Source organism: Mustela erminea, chromosome 11, assembly GCF_009829155.1.
Source record: "Mustela erminea isolate mMusErm1 chromosome 11, mMusErm1.Pri, whole genome shotgun sequence".
Taxonomy (NCBI): domain Eukaryota; kingdom Metazoa; phylum Chordata; class Mammalia; order Carnivora; family Mustelidae; genus Mustela; species Mustela erminea.
Window position 1 is genome coordinate 66,877,538 of NC_045624.1, and position 27,775 is coordinate 66,905,312.

The 27,775-nt window shown below is 35.6% G+C and overlaps 1 protein-coding gene across 1 annotated transcript in view; it reads right to left on the bottom strand.

The window, feature by feature from the left end:
* Positions 1–6,179: 6,179 nt before the first annotated feature.
* Positions 6,180–27,775, bottom strand: part of SDHAF3 (succinate dehydrogenase complex assembly factor 3) — a 61,332-nt gene continuing 39,736 nt past the window's right edge. Inside the window, exon 2 of the mRNA XM_032305251.1 lies at positions 6,180–6,414. Within this exon, the coding sequence (XP_032161142.1) occupies positions 6,211–6,414 (204 nt within the window). The 3' untranslated portion in view covers positions 6,180–6,210. The remainder of the gene's footprint in view (positions 6,415–27,775) is intronic.

Genomic DNA, 27,775 nt, shown 5'->3' on the forward strand with positions numbered 1-27,775 from the left:
CAAAAAAATCACATGAGGGCAAAACTTAGTTCCTAGGACAGTAATTGGGAGTAAGAGAAAAAAAATCTTCCTCTTATATATGAAGTCACATACTCAAGGTCATAGAAGTAAAAAGATGGGATTCAAATCCATGGAGTTGGCAACAGAGTCTGTACTTAACCACCACATCATAATGCAGTAGTGTTTAGACAGTTTAACATCTTCAAATTTGTTTGAGAATGTCAAATTGTTTTCTAAAAAAATTATGCTAATTAACACTCTCATTAGCAAGACAGAGAGTTTCCATTACTTTCTATCATTCTCAATGAGATGTTATTGTCGGTTTCCTTATTTTAGGCAATTTGAAAGTTGTGTAATACAATCTCATTGTGACTTATACTTGCATTTCTCTGTTACAAATAAACAAAGGCTTTTGTTTTGTTTACTGACCATCTGAATTTATGAATCTCTTGTTCAAGGTTTTCCTCCCTTTTGTTTTGGATCTTAGATCGTTCTTATTGATATATAGTTCTTTAGATGTTGTATTATTTCTTTGAGCGTTATTGATGTGATAAAACTACCTCTTCATAATCCGAGGCAAGCATTTGGACTGCTTATTGCTCTTGATGGAAAAAATAACTTGCTAATTGTTGAGATATGTTCACTTTTTTCCTTTACAGCTAGAGCCGATTGTGTCTTTAAAAAATCCTCCCCCAGGGCACATGGGTAGCTCAGTTGGTTAAGCATCTGACTCTTGATTTCAGCTCAGGTCATGATCTCAGAATGGTGGGATCAAGTCTGCATTGGGCTCCACTATGGATGTGGAGCCTGCTTGAGATTCTCTCTCTCCTTCTCCCTTTGCCCTTCCACTCCCACCCCTGCTTGTGCTCTCTCACTCACTTTTGCACAAAAAACCCTCCTGGGGGACCTGGATTAAGGTGGCTCAGTGGATTAAGCATCTGACTCTTGATCTTGGCTCAGGTCTTGATCTCAGGGATGTGAGTTCAAGCCCTGCATAGGGCTCCATGATGGATGTGAAGCCTATTTTAAAAAAATCCATTCCTATCTCAGTATTTTGAAGATACTCTTTACACTGTATTCTTAAAGTGTCGTAATTTTGCCTTCTACCTTTTGATCTTTAAGAAATCTACAACTCTAGGTACCCAAGAATTTTTTTCCATAAGAATACCTAAATTTCCCAGAACCATTTGTTGAAAAGCAGTCCCTTCTGCCCTATAGGATGGTACCACCATTGCCATAAGCTACGCCTCCATATAATAAAATGTTGCACTCTCTTCATAACTAGTTATAATGTGTTTCAATACTGGCAGACAGAGAAAGTTCTATTACATTCTTCTTCTTAGTCAATTGGCTGGTTTTGGTCCTTTCCACTTTGATATAAATCTTTAAGTGTGCTTTTTAATTAAAAAACCATTTGGAATTTTGATGAAGATTACTTAGAAACTATAAAGCGTTCGGGAATAATTATATTTACAATTCTAGATCTCCCACTCCTTGAGCATGGAGTAACACTTTAATGTTTCTTTTTTAATGGTTTTAATTTTTTAATGTTTCTTTATTCATAAACTTGATACAAGTTAACAAAATTCACTGGACATTGACAAATCTGCAATGAGAAACTAAATCCAAAAAAATGAAGCATGCCAAATGTGCAGGTGCTGATCTGCTAGCCCTCAGGATATGAATGAATTCAATAATATAGTCAAGGTTTAGCCTTAGGTATAAGGACCTTTAATGCTTTAAAGAATTTTGCTTTGTCCCATGTTACCTGAGCACTTGGCAATCAGAACTATACAAATATAACAAAGTGAACAAAAGAATAGCACATTTTCAGTTTTCTTTAGCGTCTTTAAGTAGAATTTCAAATTTTTCTCCAGTTGAATACCTTTTGTGAAATTGCTGTTTATTATTTTAATATTTTATAAATTTTCACATTGGTGCTGTTTATATAAAAATGCAATTGATATTTGGGGATGCCTGGGTGGTTCAGTCGGTTAAGCTGCTGCCTTTGGTTCAGGTCATGATCCCAGGGTCCTGTGATCCAGTGCTGCATTGGGCACCTTGTTCAGCAGGTAGCCTGCTTCTCTCTCTGCCTGCTGCTCTACTTGCTTGTGCAAACTCTCTCTCGCGCTCGCTGACAAATAAATAAAATCTTTAATAAAAAAACTTAAAAGAAAGAAATGCAATTGATTTTTATACAGCAATTTTTGCATCTAACAAACTTGTTAAATTTCTAATTCTAATTTTAATAATTTGTAGATTCTTGGGGATGTTCAACATATACATTAAAATTATTTCAGACTTACAGTTTTGATTTGAAAGGCAGCGATGACATTCTTGTCTTTTCCCCAATCTCAAAGAGAAAGCTTTCAAGGATTCATTATGTTTGTTGCAGATGTTTGATAGAAACCCTTTAATTAGACGGATGAAGTGCCCTTTATATCTAGTTTGCTAGGAGCATTTTTATCATGAATAGATGTTGAATGCTTAGCAAATGCTTTTTATAGCTCTAATGAGATCACAATTAAATCTTTAATTTGATTATGTGGTGGATCATAGTAATTGATTTTCTAATGTGAAAACAACCTTAGATTTCTAACATAAACATGACCAAGTCACGATGAGTCATCTTTTACTGTATTTGTTTTACTAATATTTAGAATTATGCATCTATAAGTGAAATTGGCCTGTAATTTTCCTTACCGATACCATTATTTGGTATCAGATATTTGACCGTCTCACAAAATGAGTTAGGAAGAAGTATACTTCTTTTTCTATTCTCTAGAAAAACTTGTTTAAGTTCTTGAATATTTAGTTGAACTCAGCAAAGAAGTTGTTTAAGCCTCAAATTTTCTTTCTATTAATATTGATAAAATTAATGGAAGAGCTATAGAACCTTTTTGGGGGGGGATGATCTACTTTGCTAAGCTATATAATTTCTAAAAATTAGCTCTTCTATACTGCAAATTTTCTGGCTTTGAGTTGTTCATAGTATATCTACTAAATGTCAGAAAAGAAATGGTTATGTCCTCTTTTCCCTCCTGATACTTTTTTTTCTTATCCAACTTTACCAGAGATTTCTCACTGAAAAGAAGTCTTTTTCTAAGAATAAACTTCATTTTTTTATTACTTTCTGCTCTAATCTTTATTTCCTTTGGGATTATTTTGTGCTGCTTTTCTAATTTATTAAGATAGATACTTCTCATTAATATTCAGTCTTTCTTTTTGTTAGATACATTCAAAGCTATGAATTTCCTCCAGCTACTGTTTTAAGCTACAGCCCATAAATTTCACCAGTGTTCATTTCCACTTATATTTTAGGATCCATTAGTATTTATTGATTGATTCATTGGTGACTTACAACTGTGTTAACTCCCTAAAATATGGAGCTGCTTAATCATTTATTTCTAGGTAAACCAATTTAAAAATTACCCTTTCGGTGAATTAAACCTTTCATTATAATAAGTTTGCTTTCTTTAATGGTGTTTCTGGCTTCACAGTTGTTTTCAGATATAAATATATCTATATCAGACTACTTTTCATTGGTATAACTTTCACCAAAATTTTATTTTCAAACTTTATTTTATGCTGTAGGTGTGTATATAAATGGTTTTATTTATATTTGTCAATCAGTTTATTCTGCCTCCAGCTGGATAACTTAGTCCACATATTTGATGTGTTACTAACAAATTTTATTTATTCTATAATCTCAAATTTTTTCTGTTCATCATTCTGTTTTTCTTTTTACTTTCCTTATTTTATAAAATTTTTTTCTACCTCATTTTTCCTCAATTACTAGCTTGAAAGTTACACACTCATTTCTATAAAACAATCATTTTAGTGGTTGGTTTTACATTCAAAAATTCTATATAACATGTAACCACTAAAGTGGTTGTTATATAAAAATGAGTTAAACATTAGAAATCGTATTTATACTTAAATTAAAATAACTTTATTCTCTTCTTATATAACCTACGCTTTACTTTTTCTATTTTTAATTGAAGTATATAGTCGATGTATACTATTATACTGGTTTCAAGTGAACAACATAGTAATTCAACAATTATACATTACACAGTGTTCACAACAGTAAGTGTAGTTACCCTCTGTCACTACACACAGTAATTACAATATTATAGACTATTTTAGAATACTGTCATATTCTCTATACTGTATTTTTCAGTGAAAATATGAAAAATACTTTTCATATTTTTCAGTATGACTTATTTTATAATCAAAAGTTTATGCCTCTCAATCCCCTTCATTTATTTTGCATTCCCCATCCCGCTCCCCACTGGCAACTAACAGTTCTCAGTATTTATGAGACTGTTTCGATTTTTGCTTGTTTGTTCATTTGTTTTGTGTTTTAGTTCTACATATAAGTGATCATATGCCATTGGTCCTTCTCTGTCTGACTTACTTTACTTAGAATAATACCCTCTAGGTCCTTCCATTTTGTTGCACATTACAAGATCTCATTCATTTTTTATGGCCGAATAATATTTCATTTTATATATACACATCCACACACTGTGTCTTCTTTATTCATTCACCTATCAATGGACACTTAGGACTCCTATCTTGACTATTGTAAATAATGCTGCAGTACACATAGGGGTGCATACATCTTTTTGAAATAGTGTTTTCGAATTCTTGGGTAAATACCCAGTAGTGCAATTACTAGATCATATGGTATTTCTATTTTTGATTTTCTGAGGAACCTCCATACTCTTTTCCACAGTGGTTATATCAATTTACATTGAGGGCTCTAGACTCAATGAGGACTGCTAAAAGGAGTGAGGAGTCTGGCAGCTGTTCACAGAGAAGCAGCCCAATATGGCAAGAGAGTAAATATGGATCAATGTTTAAAGATCTGAATAAATGCAACAGCATCTGAAAAATGATCACTTCAGAATCTCAAAGTAGACATACATAATTAAAGTTACAAGTCATTTTAGTAATTTTAAAAAATTAAACATTTTAGGATGTGCATGGGATTACCACTTAACTTTGTTTATAATCAACAAAAAATTTTATGAAAGTGTTTTATATCTCTATATAATTTAATGGGTCATCTGTTATTGATAAACACTGTAAATACATTACACTATCATTTATATGATGGGTTATACAATGTATGATACCGAATCTTAAAGCTTCTTTTTAATCTTTCATTGTATCTGGAGAAGGGCTGTTTACAAAAATAATCATTCATTATTAAAGTAAAAATGATGAAACTTTCAGGTTGACAATGCATGTAAATTACAACCTTGTTGGAACTCCACATCTGTTATTATCACAATATACTTACCTGTTGAAGCTAAAACCATGAGGCTAATAATGCTTGAACAAGAACAGCATTAAATTTATATATAAAAAAACTTCTGGCAAAATTCCACAACTTTTCCAAGAAAGAGTCACTTTCTTATTTAGTCCAAAAATCAAATCCTATCCAGCAAGTAGTGTTACTTCAATAATATGAAGTCTTGTCTACTACTCATATTGATCTACATATTACAGACAGCATTAATAACATCCCCAAAATAAAATATTTCATTAATACCAGGCATTCTTAAAGCCTAAAAGCTTAAGAAATAAAGTAAAAAAAACCAGGGGAGTTAAAATAAGGGCTTCTGAACTTAAAATACTTATTTTTTCTTTAATTCTTTTTCAGTGTTCCAAGATTCATTGTTTATGCACCACACCCAGTGTTCCATGCACTACGTGCCCTCCTTAATACCCCAAGACTCAACCAACCCCCCATTCCCTTCCTTTCCAAAACCCTCAGTTTGTTTCTCAGAGTCCACAGTCTCTCATGGTTTGTCTCCCCCTCTGATTTCCCCAACTCACTTCTCTCCATCTCCCAATACTCTCCATATTATTCCTTATGCTCCACAAGTAAGTGAAACCATATGACTGACTTTCTCTCCTTGACTTATTTCACTCAGCATAATCTCTTCCAGTCCCCTCCATGTTGATATAAAAGTTGGGTATTCATCCTTTCTGATGGAGGCATAATAAATGGACCATATCTTCTTTATCTATTCGTCCGTTGAACGGCATCTTGGTTCTTTCCACAGTTTGATGACTGTGGCCACTGCTGCTATGAACATTGGGGTACAGATGGCCCTTCTTTTCACTACATCTGTATCTTTGGGGTAATTAACCAGTAGTGCAACTTAAAATACTTGTTAAGCTTTATTGTATAGTCTAACATTTTGGTTTCCTGGATTCAGTCATACTGAATTGTCTATTGGGTTTAGTTGCTTCTTGCATCAGCTCCTGCAACTGTCCGATTTGTTCATCACGAAAGTCATTAAGTTTTTCTTCTGGGAGGGCAGCTCCAAAACATACTTTTTCTGTTGAATTTTGTCTATTTTCATTAGTCTGTTGCCATAGCACTGCTGCATACACCTAATAAAAAGACAAAAAACAAAAAGGCTTATATATATATAATTATATAATTAAGTACTCATCCATTTAATGTTAGAGGACTTGAAAAATTCTAATTCCAAGTCACCTATTTCTCTCCATCACTGAAGATACAAACAATATAGTTGTGTCTTTACTACTCACTGACAATTTCAAATATACCTTTTTAGAAAAGTTTTTAACCTAGAAATCTGTGTGCTGGGTGTGACCCATGAACAGACTCAAAGAACATGCATAAACCACCCAACAGTCATGTGCTAAATTGTATGCACATAAGCATTGCTGATAGTTCTGGGGCTGTAGCTTTCCTTGGGTTTTTATGGGGATGGAGGGCTCTTAAAAACTTTAAAGTGGGTTGCAAAATTCATGATTAATTCCCTTATTACAATTAAAGCATTAATTTAAATCACACTAGAGAGAACGTTTTCAAACCTTTAACCCTTCTATATTTAATAATAATTTCTGCCAGGAAAAAATTCTACATTTTTCATGCTATCATTTTCCTCTTATTCAATCATCATCTTCAGCCTAATATTCCAAGTACTATTGTCTTACACAGGGGATACTTTTTTGAAGCAGTCTCTCCTGTACAGTCAATCTTTCATCAGACAGGAGGCAACCATGTGTTTTAGTTCATGAAGTTAAAAGATTATATGCGCCCTCTATGTAAGGAAATATATCAGTTAACTCTATGTAATGCCACTAACTCCATCTGTTTAATTAAATTGCTTATAACTGCTGGGTTGCCATTATCACCAAAGAAACTTTAATTCAAGACATTCCAAACCTTTACCTGTATTGAAAATATTTGTTTTACAGAAATCTGTTTCATAAAATAACTAGAAAAGAGTTGCACATACTCCAAGCTTTAGCAATCGCACCTCAAAGTATACCCCACAGCAGGGTTTCTCAGCCTTCGCAATATTAACAAATTGGATAATTTGGATAATACTTTGTGGTGGTATACCTCCCTGAGGTATGCTTGACAATCTTGACAATCAAAAATGTCTGCAAACATTGCCAAATATTTCCTGGCAGGCAAAACTGACCCAGGTTGAGAACTACGGCCCTAAAGAGACTTTCAAACATGTGAATGAGTAGCACAAGAAGCTTGGTATTACTTGTCAAAGCAAAAATGGAAGCGATCTCATGGTACTTTTCAGTAGGAGGAAGGACAAATACACTAAGGTTTATTCAGATACTTCATCTCTTCAAAGAGCCAGCTTTTGGTTTCACTGATCTTTTCCATTGTTGTTTTCATCTCCATTTCATTTATTTCTGTTCTGATCTTTATTATTTCCTTCCTTCTACTAGATTTGGGCTTTGTGTGTTCTTTTTCTAGCTAGCTCCTGCAGGTGTAAGCTTAGGTTGTTGGAGATTTATCTTATTTATTGAAGTAGGCCTGTACCACTGTAAGTTTCTCCTGAAATGGCTTTCACTGCATCACAAAGATTTTGGGCTGTTGTGTTTTCATTTTCATTTGTCTCCATGTTTTGTTTTGTTCATTTCCACTTGATTTCTTTGTTGACTCATTGCTTGTTCATTAGCCTCCATGTGTTTGGGTTTTCTCCATCTTTTCCTTGTGACTGATTTCTGGTTTCATTCCCTTGTGGTTGCAAAAGATGGATGATAGGATTTCAATCTTCTTAAATTTACTGACACTTGTTTTGTGGCCTAACATGTGATCTATCCTGGAGAATTGCCAAGTGCCCTTGAAGAGAATGTATATTCTGTTGTTTCGGATGGAATGTTATATATGTAAGTCCATCTGGTCTTAAAAAAATGTAAAGCTGCTGTTGCCTTATTAATTTTCTGCCTGAATAATCTACCCATTGATGTAAGTGGGATGTTAAAGTCCCTTACTATTACTACATTACTCCCAATTTCTCCCTTTCTATCTGTTGGGTGTATAGCTATTTATAACTGCTGTCTCCTCTTGTTGGATGATCCCTCTATCATTATGTGGTGCCCTTCTTTGTCTCGTTACTGTCTTTGTTTTAAAGTCTATTTTGTCTAGTGTGAGTATTGCTTCCCCGTTCTTTTTCCCCCTCCCTTTTAAATGGAGTATCTTTTTCCATTCTTTCACTTTCAGTCTATATGTGCTTCAGCTCTAAAATGAGTCTCTTGTAGACAGCATATAGATGGTCTTTGTTTTTTTTTTTACACATTCAGTAATCTAATGTCTTTTGATTGGAGCATATAAACCATTTACATTTGAAGTAATGATTGCCAGGTATGTTTTTGTCATTTTGTTAAACTGCTTTCCAGTTGCTTTTGTAGTTCTCTGCTCATTTCTTCCTTTCTTATTACTCTTTTCCCTTGTGATTAGTGACTGTGATGTTATGCTTGGCTTCTCTTTATTTTTTGGTGTACCTACTCTAAGTTTTCAGTTTGTGACTAACATGAGGTTTATATGTAACATTACAAGTTACATTAAAATGGTGGCCACTTAGGTTTGAAAACATTCTAAAGGAACTTTTTAACTCCCACTTCCACAGTTCATATAAATGTTGGCATATTATACATCTTTTTATTCATATTTCCCTACTTCCAGTTAGGGCCTTTTCTTTTCCACTTAAAGAAGTCCCTTTAACTAATTTCTTGTAAGCTTGGTTTAGTTTAACTTTTCTTTGGAAAACTATCACTCTTTGCCAAATAGGGAAAAAAAAAAACCCTACAACCAAGAATATTCTTTCAGCTTTTTACAGGCCAAAAGGGAGTAATAAGATACATTCAAAGTTGCTGCTGTTTCCCTCTGTTGCTGCTTTAAAATTTTCTATTTATCTCTAATGTTTGAGATTTCAATTTCTATGTGTCAAGTAATGTGGACCTCCTTGGGTTCATCTTGTTTGGAACTCTGTGTGATTCCTTGACCAAGATGCCTATTTCCTTCCGCTCTCTCTTCACCTTCTGGGACCTCTATAATGTGAACGTGCATTTGATATTGTTCAAGATATCTTTTAGCCTCTCATTTTTTAAACTCCTTTTGCTGTTCAGCTTGGATGCTTTCCATGACCTTGTCTTCTAGATCACTGATCAGTTCCCCTGCATCCACTAATCTACTGTTGATTCCCTCTAGTGTATTTCTTGTTTCAGTTATTGTATTCTTCAACTCTGACTGGTTCTGTTTTATATTTTCTGAGTTCTCTCCAGTCCAGTGAGCACCTTCCTGATCACCACTTTAAATTCTATCATACATATTGCTTATCTCCATTTCATTTGGAGTATATTCCTCTGTCTCACTTTGACATCTGGTGTTTCTTTCTATGAATTAGAATTCTCCTAACCTTTAAGGAATGGTCTTTTATATGGTCATCCCCAATCTCTCCGTGCAGAAGGCACCCTGGCAGGACAGCCAAAGTGAAAGAAAAGTGGGGTGTCCTCAGGCACTCAATGCAGAAGGTGCCCTGGTGGGGCAGGTGCTGAAAGTCCCAGGGTGCTCAGTACACTTAAGATAGGAGGTTCCAGAGCACTCTGAGGTGAGAGGGCCCTAGCAAAACCATCTGGAGCCAGAGTGGTGTGGGTCTAGAGTGTTCCAGGGTGGTTGGTACCTGTGTCACCTTTGATGATGGCTGGAACTGCAGTAAGTGCTGACCATGAGAGTCCTGGTTTATGTTGCTCTGAGGCTGCCTTGGTGGGACAGCTGGGGCTGGTGTGGCCTAGGGTCCCGGGGCTCACTGGGGTGATAGGTCAGCTAGCGCACCCATATCCTTCTCCTGTCCATGCTATCAAGGTGAAGGGGAAAAGTAAAGCAAGGCTCTTATCAGCCCCTCCTACCCAGAAAGAATTTCAACAGCTCCCTTCTTGTTTGGCAGATTTTCCCTTCTTGTTCAGATCCTTTATACTGTAGTTGTTCTTTGGTTTTTGTTTTGTTTAGATGATGACAGGTGCACTCCTTAATCCTCATCACCTATTTCACCCATTCTCCCACCCATCTGCCCTCTGGTAACCATCAGTTTGTTCTCTTAGTCTGTTTCTTGGTGTCTCTCTTCTCCCTCACCCCCCATTAGTAAAATCATATGGTATTTGTCTTTCTCTGACTTATTTCACATAGTATTATTTTCTCTAGCTCTACACATGTTGTTGTAAATAGCAAGATTCCATTTTTTATGGCTCAGCTATAGTCCACTGTATATACATACCATACTTTATCCATTTGTACATCAGTGGACACTTGGCCTCCTTCCATAGTTTATTACAGCATTACTGGATTATAGAATCTATTTTGAACTTTTTGAGGATACTCCATACTGTTTTCCACAGTAGCTGCACCAGCTTGCATTCCTACCAACAGTGCATGAAAGTTCCTTTTTCTCCACATCCTTGACAACACTTGTTTCTTGCGGTTTGGTTTCAGTCATTCTGATAGGTATGAAGTGATATCTCATTGTAGTTTTGATTTGCATTTCCCTAATGGTGAGTGATACCAGGTATCTTTTCATGTGTTTGTCAGCCACCTGCATGTCCTCTTTGGAAAAATGTCTGTTCATGTCTTCTGCCCATTTTTTAACCGATTATTTGTTTTTTGGGGTGCTGAGTTTGTTAAGTCCTTTATATATTTTAGATACTAGCCCTTTATCTGATAGGTCATTTACAAATATCTTCTCTCATTCAGTACGTTGTCTTTTCATGTGGTTGGTTGTATCCTTCACTGTGCAGAAGCTTCTTATTTAGCTGTAGTCCCAATAGTTTATTTTTGCTTTTATTTCCTTTACCTCAGGAGACAGACCTAAGAAGATGCTGGTATGGCCAATGTCAGAGAAATTACTGCCTGTCCGCTCCTCTAGGATACTTACGGTTTCAAGTCTTACATTTAGGCCCTTAGAGTTTATTTTTACATATAGCAAAAAAAAAAAAAAAAAAAGTGGTCTAATTTTTATTATTTTGCATATGGCTGTCCAGTTTTCCCAGCAGCATTTGTTGAAGAGACTTTTTCCCACTGTATATTCTTTCCTCTTTTGTTACAGATTAATTGACTATATAATCATTTTTATTTCTGGGTTTTCTGTTTTGTCCCATTGATCTATAGGTCTATTTTTATGCCAATACTATACAATTTTAATTATTCCCACTTTGTAATAAAATTTGAAGTCTGGAATTGTGATGTGTCCAGTTCTTTTTCTTGTAGTTGCTCTTTTTAAATGGCAGCCTTTTTTACTGTGCCTCAAGGCATCTGGTGTTGGTATGCACTAGATGGCCTGGGGCTCCCTGAGGCAGCAGGCCTGTCAAGGCGCCCAGCCTCTTCTCCCAGCTGTACTTCCAAGAGGAGGAGGAACACAAAGCCTGGTACTTACCAACAGCTCTCCTGCTGTTTGGCAGGGCTCTAGAGCTGGTTCCTTGACATTCTAGTTGCTGTTTTAAACCACAGGTTTTTTCCTTTGGTCTAGAGCAAACATATCTGCTTAGCATCCCTCAGTACTATAGTCCCTCCCCACTATATCCTTCCCCACTATAGTCTGCAGTGGTTCAGGTTCCATATGTTACCACGCAGAGAACAACAAAAGAAACAGAAACATGGTATATCTATCTTCTGTTGTGAAGAAGCTGTTCAGTCACCTGTCAGCTTTTTTACAGGAGGAATTGCTCTAACAATAGTTATGGATTTGGTGTGTCAATGTTGGAGGTAAGGTCTTCTATGTTGCCATCTTGGACTAGAATTTCAGATACTACTTTATAATCCATTAACAGGTAAATTAAGTAAATCCCTATTAGCATGGACAAATATCCAAAACAGAATCCAAAAAGTGGATTTTAAAAAATTATTCATTTGTAGAAATGGGAAAATTCATTCTCAAATTCACATAGAAAGGTAAGAGGCTCTGAATAGCCAAAACATCCTTGAAAAAGCAGAACAAAGTTGGAGCACTCACGGCATACAACTTAAAAACTGGCAAAGCTACATTAAATAATCAAAATATAAACATACAGACCAACAGAATAAAACTAAGAGTCCAGAAATAAACCCTCCACATATCACCAATTGTTTTTCACTAGGGTGTCAAGTTCACTCAGTGGGGGAAAGAATAGTCTCTTCAATAGATACGACTGGGAAAACTGGATCCCTACCTCCCATAATAAACGAAACTTAACACAAAAATCCATGAAATTTCAGACCTAAATATAAGAGATAAAATCATAAAACTCCTAGAAGAAAACAGATAAATCTTTATGACCTTGAATTTGGCAACACATTCTGAAATATGACCCCAAAACATGAGCAATACAAGAATAAACTGGGCTTCATCAAAAGCTTCTATGTAGCAGAAAACATTATTAAGAAAGTGAAAAAAACAAACTACAGAATTGGAAAAAATATTCACAATCTATTTATTTGATGAAAAAACTCAGACTTACATAAAAAGAACTCCTACATTTCAACAAAAAGACAACAACCCTATTTAAAAATGGACAAAGACTTAAGTAGACATTTCTCTAATGATGATATACATATGGTCAACAAACACATTAGAAGTTATTCAACATCATTAGGGAAATGCAAATCAAAGCCCTCTTGTGTTGGCAAGAATCTGAAGAAAATGGAACCCTTAGGGAATGCTGATAAGAATATAAAATGGTATAGCCACTGTGGAAAACAATTTGGCAGTTCCTCACAAGGTGAAAGAATTACCATATGACCCAGCAATTCCACTCATAGGTATATACCCAAAATAAATAAAAGCAGGAACTCAGATGCTTTCACACCTGTGTTCATAACAGTTTACTCACAACAGCTAATACACTCACTCTTTGCAGATGATATGATACTTGTGGAAAAACCAAAAGACTCCACCCCAAAACTGCTAGAACTCATACACGAATTCAGTAAAGTATAGAGATAGAAAATCAGTACACAGAAATCAGTTACATTTCTATACACCAACAATGAGACAGAAGAAATAGAAATTAGGAATCAATCCCATTTAAAACTTCACCCAAAACCATAAGATATCTAGGAATAAATCTAACCAAAGAGGCAAAGAATCTGTACTCAGAAAACTATAAAGTACTCATGAAAGAAACTGAGGAAAACAAAAAGAAATGGAAAAACATTCCATGTGCATGGATTGGAAGAACAAATACTGCAAAAATGTCTATGCTACCTAGAGCAATCTATACATTTAATGCAATCCCTATCAAAATACCATCAACTTTTTCAAAGAAATGGAACAAATAATCCTAAAATTTGCATGGGACCAGAAAAGACCCCAAACAGCCAGAGGAATGTTGAAAAAGAAAACCAAAGCTGGTGGCGTCATAATTCCAGACTTCAAGCTCTATTACAAAGCTGTCATCATCAAAACAGTATGGTACTGACACAAAAACAGACACATAGATCAATGGAACAGAATAGAGAACCCAGAAATGGGCCTCAACTGTATGGTCAACTAATCTTCAACAAAGCACGAAAGACTATCCAACAGAAAAAATGTTTCTTCAACAAATGGTATTGGGAAAATTGGACAGCCACATGCAGAAGAATGAAGCTAGACCACTTTCTTACACCACACACAAAAATAAACTCAAAATGAACACCTCAGTGTGAGACAGGAATCCATCAAAATCCTTGAGGAGAACATAGGCAGCAACCTCTTCAACCTCAACTACAGCAAGTTCTTCCTAGAAACATCATCAAAGCCAAGGGAAGCAAGGACAAAATGAACTATTGGGACTTCATCAAGATCAAAAGCTTTTGCGCAGCAAAGGAAACAGTCAACAAAACCAAAGACAACAGAATGGGAGAAGATATATGCAACTGACATATCAGATAAAGGGCTAGTATCCAAAATCTATAAAGAACTTATCAAAGTTAACACCCAAAGAACAAATAATCCAATCAAGAAATGGGCAGAAGACGTCCAAATGGCCAACAGACACATGAAAAAGTGCTCAACATCACTTCGCATCAGGGAAATACAAATCAAAACCATGGTGAGATACCACCTCATACCAGTCAGAATGGCTAAAATTTACAAGTCAGGAAATGACAGATGCTGGCAAGGATATGGAGAAAGGGGAACCCTCCTACACTGTTGGTGGGAATGCAAGCTGGTGCAGCCACTCTGGAAAACAGAACGGACATTCCTCAAAGAGCTGAAAATAGAGCTACCCTACAATCCAGCAACTGCACTATGGGGTATTTACCCTAAAGATATAAATGTAGTGATCTGAAGGGGCACATGCTCCCCAATGTTTATAGCAGCAATGTTCACAATAGCCAAACTATGGAAAGAGCCTAGATGTCCATCAACAGATGAATGGATAAAGAAAATGTCATATATATATGTGACATATATGTGACATCATATATATATTATATATGATACACACATACACACTTATATAATGGCATACTATGCAGTCATCAAAAACCCGAAATTTTGCCATTTGCTACAACAAATGGTGGATGGAACTAGAGGGTATTATGCTAACTGAAATAAGTCAATCAGAGAAAGACAATTATCATATGACCTCACTGATACGAGGAATTTGAGAAACAAAACAGGATCATAGGGGAAGGGAGGTAAAAATGAAACAAGAAGAAACTAAAGAGGGAGACAAACCATAAGAGACTCTTAATCTCAGGAAACAAACTAAGGGTTGCTAGCGGGGAGGTGGATGGGAGGGATAGGTGGCCTGGTAATGGACGCTGGGGAGGTTATGTGCTATGGTGAGTGCTGTGAATTGTGTAAGACTGATGGATCACAGACTTGTACCCCTGAAACAAATAATATACTGCATGTTAATAAATAAATAAATAAATAAATACCCCCCCCCCCAAGTGAACTGTAGATTTTTTTTTAATTTTTGGCCAGCTTTGGAAATTAATAAAACTAAAAGGATAACCTAACAAGAGAAACAACCAGACAGGAGTACCCCCCGATACTTATCACCTATACCAAAAATCAACCTGTACCTAAGAACCCTATACATCTAACCCAGTTTACATAATCACATGTTAAACATCACTATGGGAATGTAATCAGCAAAATCCAGGCTACATAAAAAACTACAAAAACAACCTCAATCTAAGAACAAATAAAGGAAAAATAACCTTACAGTGAGAAACCACTAAGACACCACCTTAACATGATCGAGGTTAACATCACCAGTAATAAGTGATATTGACAGCATGGAACCCCTGATAATGCTGCACTGAGAAGGGTATGTCATCTCCATAATATTTCTCTAATGTACAACCTCAATGCAATCATAAGAAAACATCAAACTGCAACTAAGGGACTCTTCATCAAATAACTACCAGTAGTTTTCAAATGTTTTAATGTCATGAAAGCAAAGACTAAAGAACTGTCACAGATCAGAGGAAACAATGGCAACATGACAACCACATGCAGTGTAGAACATTGGATTATACCCTGGAACAGAAAAAGAATATTAGCATAAGAACTGGTGAGACTGAATATACTAAGTAGTTAATAATATTGTACTGATGTTAATTTCTTAGTTCTGATCATTGTACTATAATTATGCCAGATGTTAACAAGGAGGGGAGCTAGACTATTTTTGCCACTGTAAATCTAAAGTTAATTCAAATTAAAAAGCTAAAATATTTTTTTAATTTCAAGAAAAGGGAGATTTAACATCAATTATGATATATCAATTTATTTTTATTTTTATTCAAACAAAAATGCTAATTTAAAAAACTGGATGTTTGATTATACTAAGAATTACCACTAATTTTGGAGATATGGTAATGGTATTATGATCACAATTTTAGAGTTCCTTTTATAGATAAATATTAAAGTATGTGAATAAAATTATGCTTGTGATTTGCTTTAAAATAATCTGAGGGTGAGGGAACAAAGTAGATGAAGGTACAAATGAAATAAGACTAGCCATAGTAGAAAAATACTAAAGCCAAGTGAGAGGGACTTGGTGGCTTGTTATATTCTCTCTACGTTTGTGTATGTTTGAAATTTTTTCTATTCACTGAAAAATGTACACACACATGCACACATATAACACATACAGCAATTTAAACAGAATTAGCCATGTATAAATACCATTCAACTAAAACTATTATTTCAATCAGTCCTTTAAATATACCTACAAAGCTTCCCAAAGCACTGGAAAGCTCCCCTGGCCTAATCTAAGCACAGGCCTGTGACTCGAGATGAGTCTGCTCTCAAATATTAAGTTCTCTAACCAAAAACCATAGCTCTCAATTCTTTTTGTTTGAACGAATGAAGGATAGTAAGTTTTTACTGCTAAATTTATTTTTTGTAAGTCAAAAAAAACTTTTTCAGATTAAGTATTAACTGTTCTTTGCCATGTCAACTTCTAAAATAACTTTTTTTTACTTACAGAGTCATCAGGGTTCAAAGAAGAAAACTAGTTTGCTCTGAGGCTATCCTCAAAAAATTTTTTTAAAGACTTAATTTTCTGGGCTTAAGGCTTTATTTGTTGTTGCAAGACTCTAGTACTTTTCCTGCCTCAGTCATGGAAGCCCACACAGAAAAAGGGGCCAGAAACTCAAAGTAGTTTGGAATGCTGAGGCCCTACATGGAGAGCACAGCTGGAAAGTCCCACAGTCCTATGGGAATGAGACTTTATGGGAATGAGAAATAAACTTCTGTTAAACTATACATACACCCCCCCCCACACACACACACATTATTGAGTAATCTCTATACCCAACATGGGGCTTGAACTCACATCCCCAAGATCGAGTGCATGCTCCACATACTAAGCCAGCCAGGCACCGCCCCCACCCCACATGGAGATCTTTATTTCTAATTAGGTCCTAACGATTACCTGGGTAACAAAGTTTTGTCCCTTTTATTTCCTGCTAATTACTATTGTTTGATCCTCACTCTCCTGCCAATTAGCCACTTCTTAAAGTTTCTCCTTCCTCTGTAGTAAATGTTCATTAGAGAACACACTTAGGTTCTTTAATGAAAAAAAACCTACTGTTACTAGCAGTTTTTCTTCTTTCTGTTTTTGGAACTATTTCTTAAATACTTTACCATTGCCATAATTTTTAAGCCATACATATTTTTTAAAATCTAAGTAAGACATAACAAACTTTTTAAATAGGTTTCACAGCAGTTTCCTTACCAAAAGAATAAATAGGATTTCAACTTGATACTGTAGCATATGCTTGTGAACCCTGATTAAATTCACTTTATATACCATTAAATTACCACTTGGATTTATAATATGAATCACTGGATTTGCACCATCTGCCCCACAAGCCAGCATCAAAGTAGGGTAAGACTCCTTATAAACCTGGCATACAAAAAATTGAGACAAATGTGGGCCACAATTTTTTAAGATGCCAATAATGAACACTGTTGATAAGAGAAAAACATTTGAACATGGGACAGTGATAGAGTCACAAAAAGCCAGGAATCAAGCAAATAAATCTATGGACTTCAGGCAGTTCAGACTATAATTGTGAATAATAGGACTATCAGGACAGAAAAGGTACTAGACCCATTCGTATCTTTAAAAAAAAAGTCTTACATGTATATAGAAACAGATATAAGGTCTGGTCAAATTAAATATAGTACACATAAACTATGCAACAGTTAAAAAGAGGCCCCTAAGTGAAAAAAGCAGTTTGCAGATTGTTTTTTAAAAAAGTCATTTTAAAAAATTTTTTGAAAAAAAAGTCATTTTATATGTTTTTAAAATTCATACACATTTATATAGGTAATAGAATACTTACGTATTTATACATGTAAATGAAGAAGCTGAAAGGATGCCCACAAAAGTTTGGGGGGGTGGTCTTTCATATTTTGTTCTGAATATTTCACTTCTGTAATGTTTTGATCTTTTATAATATTAAATATTATTTAAGTAATTAAATGGAAGGAAAACAAAGCAAAAAGCTCTTTTTGACAAATTTTGGAATGGAGGAAGTTACAGCTCTGGTTTTCATGATTTGCCCCAAATCAATTTGTCAGAAAGACGAACAAAAGAAAACTCAAATTCTCATTTTGTTTAATCACATATCTGTTACTTGCCTTTTGTTCTTTAAAACAAAATTACAACTGAACAGCCCAAAAATCATGATATGATAATGCAAATTGTCAAACCCTAAATAAAATCGCTTCACAAAAGGATATTCGTATTTAGAAAAGCATTTATCATAGGCCCCTTTGAAAAGTGAAAACAAATGGTTTAAGAAGCCTAATCTTTCTTTTGAACTATGTATTATATGTATTATTATTAATCACATCAATACCCCTTCTAGGCATATATGGTGCTGCCATGCCCACAATCTCCTGGAAAGCTAAAATAAGAGTAATCTTTCAGAGTCTTGCTAAATTAAATTATTTGTACTCCTTCAATGTAAACTCCCAAAGAGAAAGACAACTAGTAGATCCAGAAGGAAAGTTACCTTTCTCCCCAAAATTAATTACTGGAAGATTTTATTTAGCAACATTGAACCAACAAAGTTTGGAACATTCAGTCAAGCTTTCCCTGGAGAACTGATTAAAAATGCCATGCCTTCTGGAGGAACAAAAACAACAAAAACACCCCCCTCCATAAGAAACCTGAAAGTTACCTGAATTACAATAACTAAATTCAAAGACACCTTAGGGATTTGAAGCACAGCTGCCCAAGTCGTTAATACAGAATATGTTATATTATAGAAAAAAAGGAATCTATGTTAATAATGTGTTTTGTTTTGTTGCTGACCGATTTTATAATTTTCATGTCAGTGATCGTAGATCTATTGTTATAGCACAAAACATCAAATGCCACTTACACTATTTTTCAGCACCCGAATAGTTTTAAAACATCACACCGATTCACAGAACTCAAACAACAAGAATAGAAAGTAGTTTTTCTTTCTATTTCTCAGGTGGCCATGAGCTGGGCCTCTCTGGAATCAAGTTCCCCAGGTTCCTCTGCCCAGGGAAGGGAGGCAGACTCAGGACTCACCTGTGACTCCAGGGATAAGCAAAAAAGGTGTTAGCTGCTACTCAAAGCAGAGCAAAAAAAAAAAGACTAAAAGCATGAACATGGAAGGTTCCTGGTAGGGATGTAGTAAGGAAATGTAGAGGAGATCTGGTTCACAAACACTCTTTAAACTTGTTTTCTCTGAACTCTATTTGTCCTTGACATTAGTCCCATACAAATCAAGTATTTTGTAATAGCAGAAAGTCAGTACATGTAAGTACATTTCTGTTTAGGAAATTCATCCATTGTACTTAAGGTAAATATTATAACATAAGATATCTTACTTAAAGGCAACTCTTCATCACCCAAAAACAAAATTAAAAAAAAAATTTTTTCCTGGTCATTTTTAAAACTATGAAGTTAAGGAGCGCCTGGGTGGCTCAGTGGGTTAAAGCCTCAGAGGAAGGGGATAGAGCGCTGCATCAGACTCTGCTCATAGGGGAGCCTGCTTCCTCCTCTCTCCCTCTCTGCCTGCCTCTGCCTACTTGTGATCTCTGTCATATAAATAAATAAAATCTTTAAAAATAAATAAAATAAAACTATGAAGGCAAATGCATTATATGTACATTTTATGATTTAGCAACTTTATTCTTTTGTAATATAATCTGTTTCTTTAAGTTTACAATACTTCATTATGTTCTAGATATAGAATTAAATGTATAATACTATGAACAATTAACGCAGGATATTTTAACATGATAAAAACTATTGTCAAACTCTCTAACTGGACATCTTTATTAATTAGAACTACCCTACATGTATAGTATAGGATTATTGTGAGAATTAAATTATAAAGTTAATATTTTTAAAAGATCTTTGCATTCAGTCTGTAAAATACCGTAGAATTCTCTTTGTGGTTATGTGTGTTTGTGAGTACTCTTGCCTAGAATGCTCTTTTCATGCCTGGCCTCTTACCATCAAGTCACAGCTTAAATGTCTCTTCTTTAGGCCTTCTGGATTCCTTCCTATATAACTGTTACTCCTGTTCTCAGTATCCTAATCTGGTATTTTTATTTTCCCCACTAGAATGAAAAGTCCATGAACATAGGGACACATCTTTCTTTTTCACTACTGAATTCTTCATCTAACATGGTACCTAGAGCAAAGAAAGTACTCCATAATTATTACCTTCTTAATGATGAATTAAATGAGTGTTGTCCACACATCTACCAGAAACCATTCTCCCAAGGTATTATATGCACAAAGTTAATGCATAATTGCCAAATATGCCTGCTTTATCTAGTTTTTTTTTTAAGATTCATAATTTCAGACATTTGAGGGGAGTATGGATATTTTCTTAAAGTGAAAATACAAAATCTTATTTCTTACTGATGACACTGTCAAAGGTTATCTTTGCTCATGGTTGTCAAATATTTTAGTCTCAGAATTTCCTATTCTTAAGTACAAAGAGGTTTTTATGTGAATTATATCAGTATTCACCATATTAAGAATTAAAACATTTTAAAATTCATTAAAAAATTACCAATAAACTCATAAAATAACAGCACATTTTTATGAAAAAGAACTTCAAAGATAAAAACATCTTAGAAGATGTTTGCAAGTCTAATGACTGGTTCACTACAAAGACATCTGGATTCTCTTTTCTATTGCGATATGTAATTTTGAAGTACATAAGGAAAATCTAACCTCAAACTGATTAACAGTTGTAAAAAGGAAGCATTTTTAGTGCTTTTTCTGATAATTGTGTTTATTATTCTTTGATACTACACCAAAACTAAACAAGTAGGATTTTCTGGAAAGTTGCAATGTACCATATCCATAAACCTTTCTTAGTTGCTCCACTTTACTCTCTGAATGAAATTTTTATTTCTACATGGCTTTGTAATACCATGCACTAGTCATTTGTAAAATCACTACTTTCACTGAGTTATACTGATCTCCCAAATGTTGATGTTTTACTATACAATATTTTAAAATTACATTTACTAATAACTCCACTGATAAAATGAGAAGAGTCTTTGTCTTGGGAACTGTCTACCAATTGGGGATAGAGGGAAGACAGTTTTCCAAAATCCAAATTTTTGCTCAGAAGCTCAAATTTTATCTTTGGCCATCAATGTCAATTTTCCGTGAAGTGACAGGCTCACTCCATTCATTTTTGAGAAAATATCTGCAAATACCCACATCTGAGAAATGACTACTTGTTGACGTTCTTTTCAGTAAAAACTGTAAACTTTAAAAAGTGAGTACCTTAACTTTCAACCCAAATATCTTTATGAGAGCTTTTATTCAAGACAATCATCATACTTTGGTATGAGGCCACACTGTTTCATAAGTACTTCTTATTTCTTCACAGAGAATATGTAAAGAACATACTCAAAGGTAAAGACTGAGTAAAATTAATAACATTTGCTGTTTCATTAAGGATATTCTTAAACAAAATTGACTTTTGGAAAAAAAAAGAGAGAGAGAGAGAGAGAGACAGGGGAGTTCAGGAAAGATCCAGAAGAGGATTGTGAGTTCCCTTCATCCCACAGACACAGACATAACAAGATAACCACTACATATATGCAACTGGCTCTGAAAATGACCTGAAAGACTAGCAGAAAAGACCTTCCACATTACTCACAGAGTGTGGGGAGCCATGCAGCAGGAGCTGGGAGTCACGTAGATGGATATGCCTGAGGAGGAGGGGCTGTGAATGTTTAACCCAAAGATAATGGGTGCGCTCATGGACGACGCACGTTCAATGCCTGGAGTCACAAGGAGGGTATAGGATTAACTTGTAGTTTTGGGAAGGGCACAAGATCTGTAGAACAATAGAAACCTATGGAGTCACGTAGGTGCTCACGAGCATCTCACATGCTCATGGATAAGGTCACTAGTAATCCTTCTGATTGGTGTTTAGGTGAATCGCGTGATATGGTGATTGGGCATTTGTAACTACTGATACTATAATAAGGGGCTTAATTTGAGGAGCAGGGTTCCCGGATCAAGATATGTAGAAGACTGACAATAAAGAAGTTTGCCACTCAACCTCGTCTGCGGGTCGTTCTTGCGGGTCGAGAACGACAACAGAGAGGAGGCCACACTGAAAAGGCAGAAGAGGCAGAAACTCCAAAAAGACTAAACACAAACTGGAGGGAGTATGGATATTTTCTTAAAGTGAAAATACAAAATCTTATTTCTTACTGATGACACTGTCAAAGGTTATCTTTGCTCATGGTTGTCAAATATTTTAGTCTCAGAATTTCCTATTCTTAAGTACAAAGAGGTTTTTATGTGAATTATATCAGTATTCACCATATTAAGAATTAAAGCAAGAGAAGCCAGAAAATCAGACACCACACCAGGCAATGGAGACCCACATTGGGAGGATGAGTCCCCATAACAAACATCTGGCTTTGAAAACAAGTGGGGCTTAACTTTACGAGCTTTTTAAATAAGCAGGACTTAACTCCAGGTACTTTAAACCTCACTGGGCTTAATACCAGGGAGGGCCAAGGTTGACAGGAAACCTAGTCCCTGCCCTTTAAGAGCCAGCATAATGAACTGGGCCAGAGACACAGCCCAGAAGCAGCAGTTTGAAAGTGCCTGGATATACATGAAGGAGATTTATTTACTAATCTCAGAACCTATGTGGGCAGGGCAGGGATCTTCAGGAAATTTCCCCAGGAACAAAATGCTGGCATTTTATTGTTTCCTTTCCCCAACCTGGAAAGCCAGAACTAACAGTATCTATCTTGCTAGTACAACGTGCCTGGCCCCTGCATTCTCCTAAGAACCTACCCATCTAACCTGCCTGCCTTGGCTGACTTCCCTCCAAAGCACCTCCAGCTCTACCACACCCTGCAAGCAGCCTCCACAGAGACCACCACTCCAAAGTGACGACTGTCCTGAGGAGAGGGGAGGATAACCCCAGGCACCAGCATGCCTGCAGTTCTTCTATAGCTGAGCCTCTTAGCTGGTTGCACAGGGAGCAAGCCCTTCCATTCAATGCACCTGCAACTGTGGCAGGGAGGTTAACTGCAGATACCTAGTCTGGCTGCTGGCCCCACCCACCTAAAGCTTGTGGTGGCCTCAGTAAAGCCCAATAGCACAGGGACAAAACCCTGACAGGTGCACTCACAGCAGGCAGATGTCATTGCAGCTAACTGGGCTGAAAACAAGCATGGCTCAGCCACAAGAGTAGGGTGCATGCAGTCCACATAAAAGACACCCCTGGAGTGCCTGATTCTGATGACTAAATGGGATTGAGCGACAGGGCACCACAGGACCTGCTGTACACAAGGCCACTACTTTCAAGACCAGGAGAATGAAGCCAGCTTCTCTAATACATAGTAACAAACACAAGAGTTAGACAAAATGAGGAGAAAGGAGAATGTATCCTAAATGAAAGAACAGGACAAAAGGACAGAAAATGAATTAAATGAAATGGAGATAAGCAAAATGCCTGATAATTCAAAGTAATGATCATAAATATTCACTGCACTTGAGAAAAGAGTGGAAGAACTCAGTGAGAACTTAAAGAGATGGATAATATAAGAAAGAATCCATAGAGCTCAAGAATTCAAGCAGTGGGCGCCTGGGTGGCTCAGTGGGTTAAGCCGCTGCCTTCGGCTCAGGTCATGATCTCAGGGTGCTGGGATCGAGTCCCGCATCGGGCTCTCTGCTCAGCAGGGAGCCTGCTTCCTCCTCTCTCTCTCTGCCTGCCTCTCTGCCTACTTGTAATCTCTCTCTGTCAAATAAATAAATAAATCTTTAAAAAAAAAAAAAAAAGAACTCAAGCAGTGAAAAAATGCATTAAAGGGAATCCACAGAATAGAGGATGCGGAAGAATGGATCAGCAATGTGGAAGACAGGATAATGGAAAGCAACTGAGTTGAACAGCAGAAAGAAAAAAATATAGTAATAAAAATTGAGAATACATTAAGCGAACTCAGTGACACTAGTAAGTGTAATAACATTTATATTATAATAATCCCTAAAAAAAGAAGTTAGAGAGAAGGGGACAGAAAACATGCTTGAAGAAATAGCTGAAAATTTCCTAATGGGGGCGGGGGGAGGAATTGGACTTCCAAATCTAGGAAGTATAGAAGGCCCCTAAAACAAGATTGACCCCAGAAGTTCCACACCAAAACACATAATAATTAAAATGGCAAAAAGTAATGATAAAGAGAGATTTTTAAAAGCAGCAAAAGCTACATATAAGAGAAACCCTGTAAGACTATCGCTTGATTTTTCAGCAGAAACTTTGCAGACCAGAAGACTTCCCAGACAGAAAAAAGTTAAAGGAGCTCATCACCACTAAACCAGCCTTACAAGAAATATTAAAGGGACTTGAAGTGTATTATAAAAGCAAACATATAGTAAAGGTAGTAGATATATCACTTATAAAGCCAGTACGGAGGTTAAAATACAAAAGTAGTAAAGTGAATTATGTCTATAAAATTAGTCCAGAGACACTAAATAAAAACATGTAAAATATGCAGTCATATACATAAAATGTGGAGGGGGAGGTAAAAATGTAGCAGTTTTAGAATGTGTTCAATTTAGAATATGTTCAAACTCAAGTGACCATCAACTTAATACAAATATACACATGTGCATTACCATAATGTAAAAAACCTATAGATTTTACACACAAAACCATCAAACATAAGGCAAGAGAGCAAGAAAAGAGAAACTACAAGAACAACCAGAAAACAATTAACAAAATGGCAATAAATGCATAACTATCAAAAATTAAATGTAAATGGACTAAATGCTCCAACTATAAAATATATGTAACTGAATAGATTTTAAAAACAACAACAAGACCCACCTATATACTGCCTACCAGAGACTTCTTTCAGACCTAAAGACTCATACAGGCTAAAAGTGAAAAAAAAAATGGAAAAACATAAACCATGCAAATGGAAATTTAAAAAAACAAAACTGGGGCAGTAATAATTATATCAGACACAATAGATTTTAAAACAAAGACTGTAGCAAGACAAAGAAATACACTAAATAGAGGGATCGATCCAACAAAAGGATATAACAAGTATAAATATCTAAGCACCCAACATTGGAGCATCTAGATAGATAAAGCAAACACTAATGGACATAAAGGGAGAAATTTAACAGCAATAAAGTAATAGAGAATTTTAACATCTATTTATATCAATGGAAAGATCACCTGGACTCAAAAACAAGGAAACAGTAGATCTGAAAAACACAATAGACCAAACATATATACAGAATATTCCATCCAAAAATACACATTATTTTCAAGTCCACATGGACCATTCTCCAGGACAGATCACATGTTAGGCCACAAAATAAGTCTCAATAAATTACTCAAGAGACACAAAAAGATGTAAGATATGAGGTCATATACTTAAAATGTGGAAGAGAAAGTGGAGTTAAGAAGATTAAAATGGCACACATCTCTTCCAAACACAACAATATGAAATCAGAAATTTTAAAAATCTGGAAAGAACACAAATGCATGGAGGCTAAACAACATGCTACTAAGCAATGAGTGAGTTAACCAATAAATCAAAGAGGACATCAAAAAACACATGGACACAAATAAAAAGGGAAACACACAATCCAAAATCACTGGGACAGAGCAGAAGCAGTTCTAAGAAAGTTTATAGCAATACAGAACTACTTCAACAAAACAAAACAAAAAATCTCAAACGAACTAACTTTACAGAAAAAGAAAAAGCCTACCCCAATAGAAGGAAATTATGTGTATAGATGGATATATAGATACACACACATAAAATTTTTAAAAGATTAATGAAACCAAGAAGATAAAACCCGAAATGAAGAGAAATAATTGACACCACAGAAATGCAAAGATATAAGTGATTATTATGAAAAAGTATATGCCAACAAATTGCACAATATAGAGGAAATGGATAAATTCCTAGAAATATACAATTTTCGAAAACTGAGTGGGGTGGGGGCAAGAAAATCTGAACAAACCTACTAGCAAAAAAACTGAATCAGCAATCAAAAAAGTCTGAGCAAATGTCTAGGACCAGATGATTTCACATATGAATTCTACCAAACCAAATTCTTCTAAAAAGTGAGAAAGGAAAACTTCCACAAGACCAACATTACCCTAACATCAAAACCAGACAAACACACTACAAAAAAAAGAAAACTGCAGGCCAATATCCCTGGTGTGCATAGATGCAAAAATCCTCAACTAAATATTAGCAAACCAAAATAAAAAATACATTTTTAAAAATCATAGGTTTTTCAATCAATAGGTTAAGTGTCTGACTCGGCTCAGGTCATGATTTCAGGGTCCTGGGATCAAGCTCTCCATTGGGCTCCAAACTCAGTGGAAGAGTCTGCTGTTCCCTCTCCCTATGCCCTTCCCCCTGCTTGTGCTCTCTCTCAAGTAAATAAAATCTGTCAAAATATAAAAAATAACTATTGAAACTACACAAAAATAAAATAAAAAGCTTTTGCACAGCAAAGGAAACCATCAACAAAACAAAAAGGCAATCCAGTGAATGGGAGAAGATATTTGCAAATGATATATCTGCTAAGGGGCTAATATCCAAAGTATACAAAAAAACTCCTACAACTCAACACCAAAAAAAAAATCAAGCAATCCAGTTTTTAAAATGGGCAGAGAACCTGAGTAAACATTTTTCCAAAGACAACACTGACAGCCAACAGGCACATGAAAAAATGTTCAACATCACTAATCATTAGGGAAATGCAAATCAAAACTACAGTGAAATATTACCTCACATCAGTCAGAATGGCTAGCATAAAAAAGAAAAAAGTGTAGATGAAGATTAGAGAAGGAGGAATCTGTGTGCACAGTTGGTCGGAATGTAAATTGGTACAGCCACTGTGGAACACATTATGGAGGTTCCTCAAAAAATTAAAAATAGAGGGGCGCCTGGGTGGGTCAGTGGGTTAAAGTCTCTGCCTTCGGCTCAGGTCATGATCCCAGGGTCCTGGGATCGAGCCCCGCATTGGGCTCTCTGCTCAGTGGGGAGCCTGCTTCCTCCTCTCTCTCTCTGCCTGCCTCTCTCCCTACTTGTGATCTGTCAAATAAATAAATAAAAATCTTAAAAAAAAAAGAAAAGAAAAAATAGAAATACCATGTGATTCAGTTAACTCCACTACTAGGTATTTACCCAAAGAAAATAAAAACACTTATTCAAAAACATACACACTCCTATGTTTACTGCAGCATTATTTACAATAGCCAAGATATGGAAACAACCCAAGTGCTCATTAATAAATGAAAGGATAAAGAAGATATGGTGTATATAGATATGTATGTATATATATATGTATATACACATGCGCACACAATGGAATATTACTGGGCCGTGAAAATGAACGAGATCTTGCCATTTGCAGCAACATGAATGGGCAGAAGGGGTATTACGCTAAGTGAAATAAGTCAGAGAAAGATAAATACCGTATG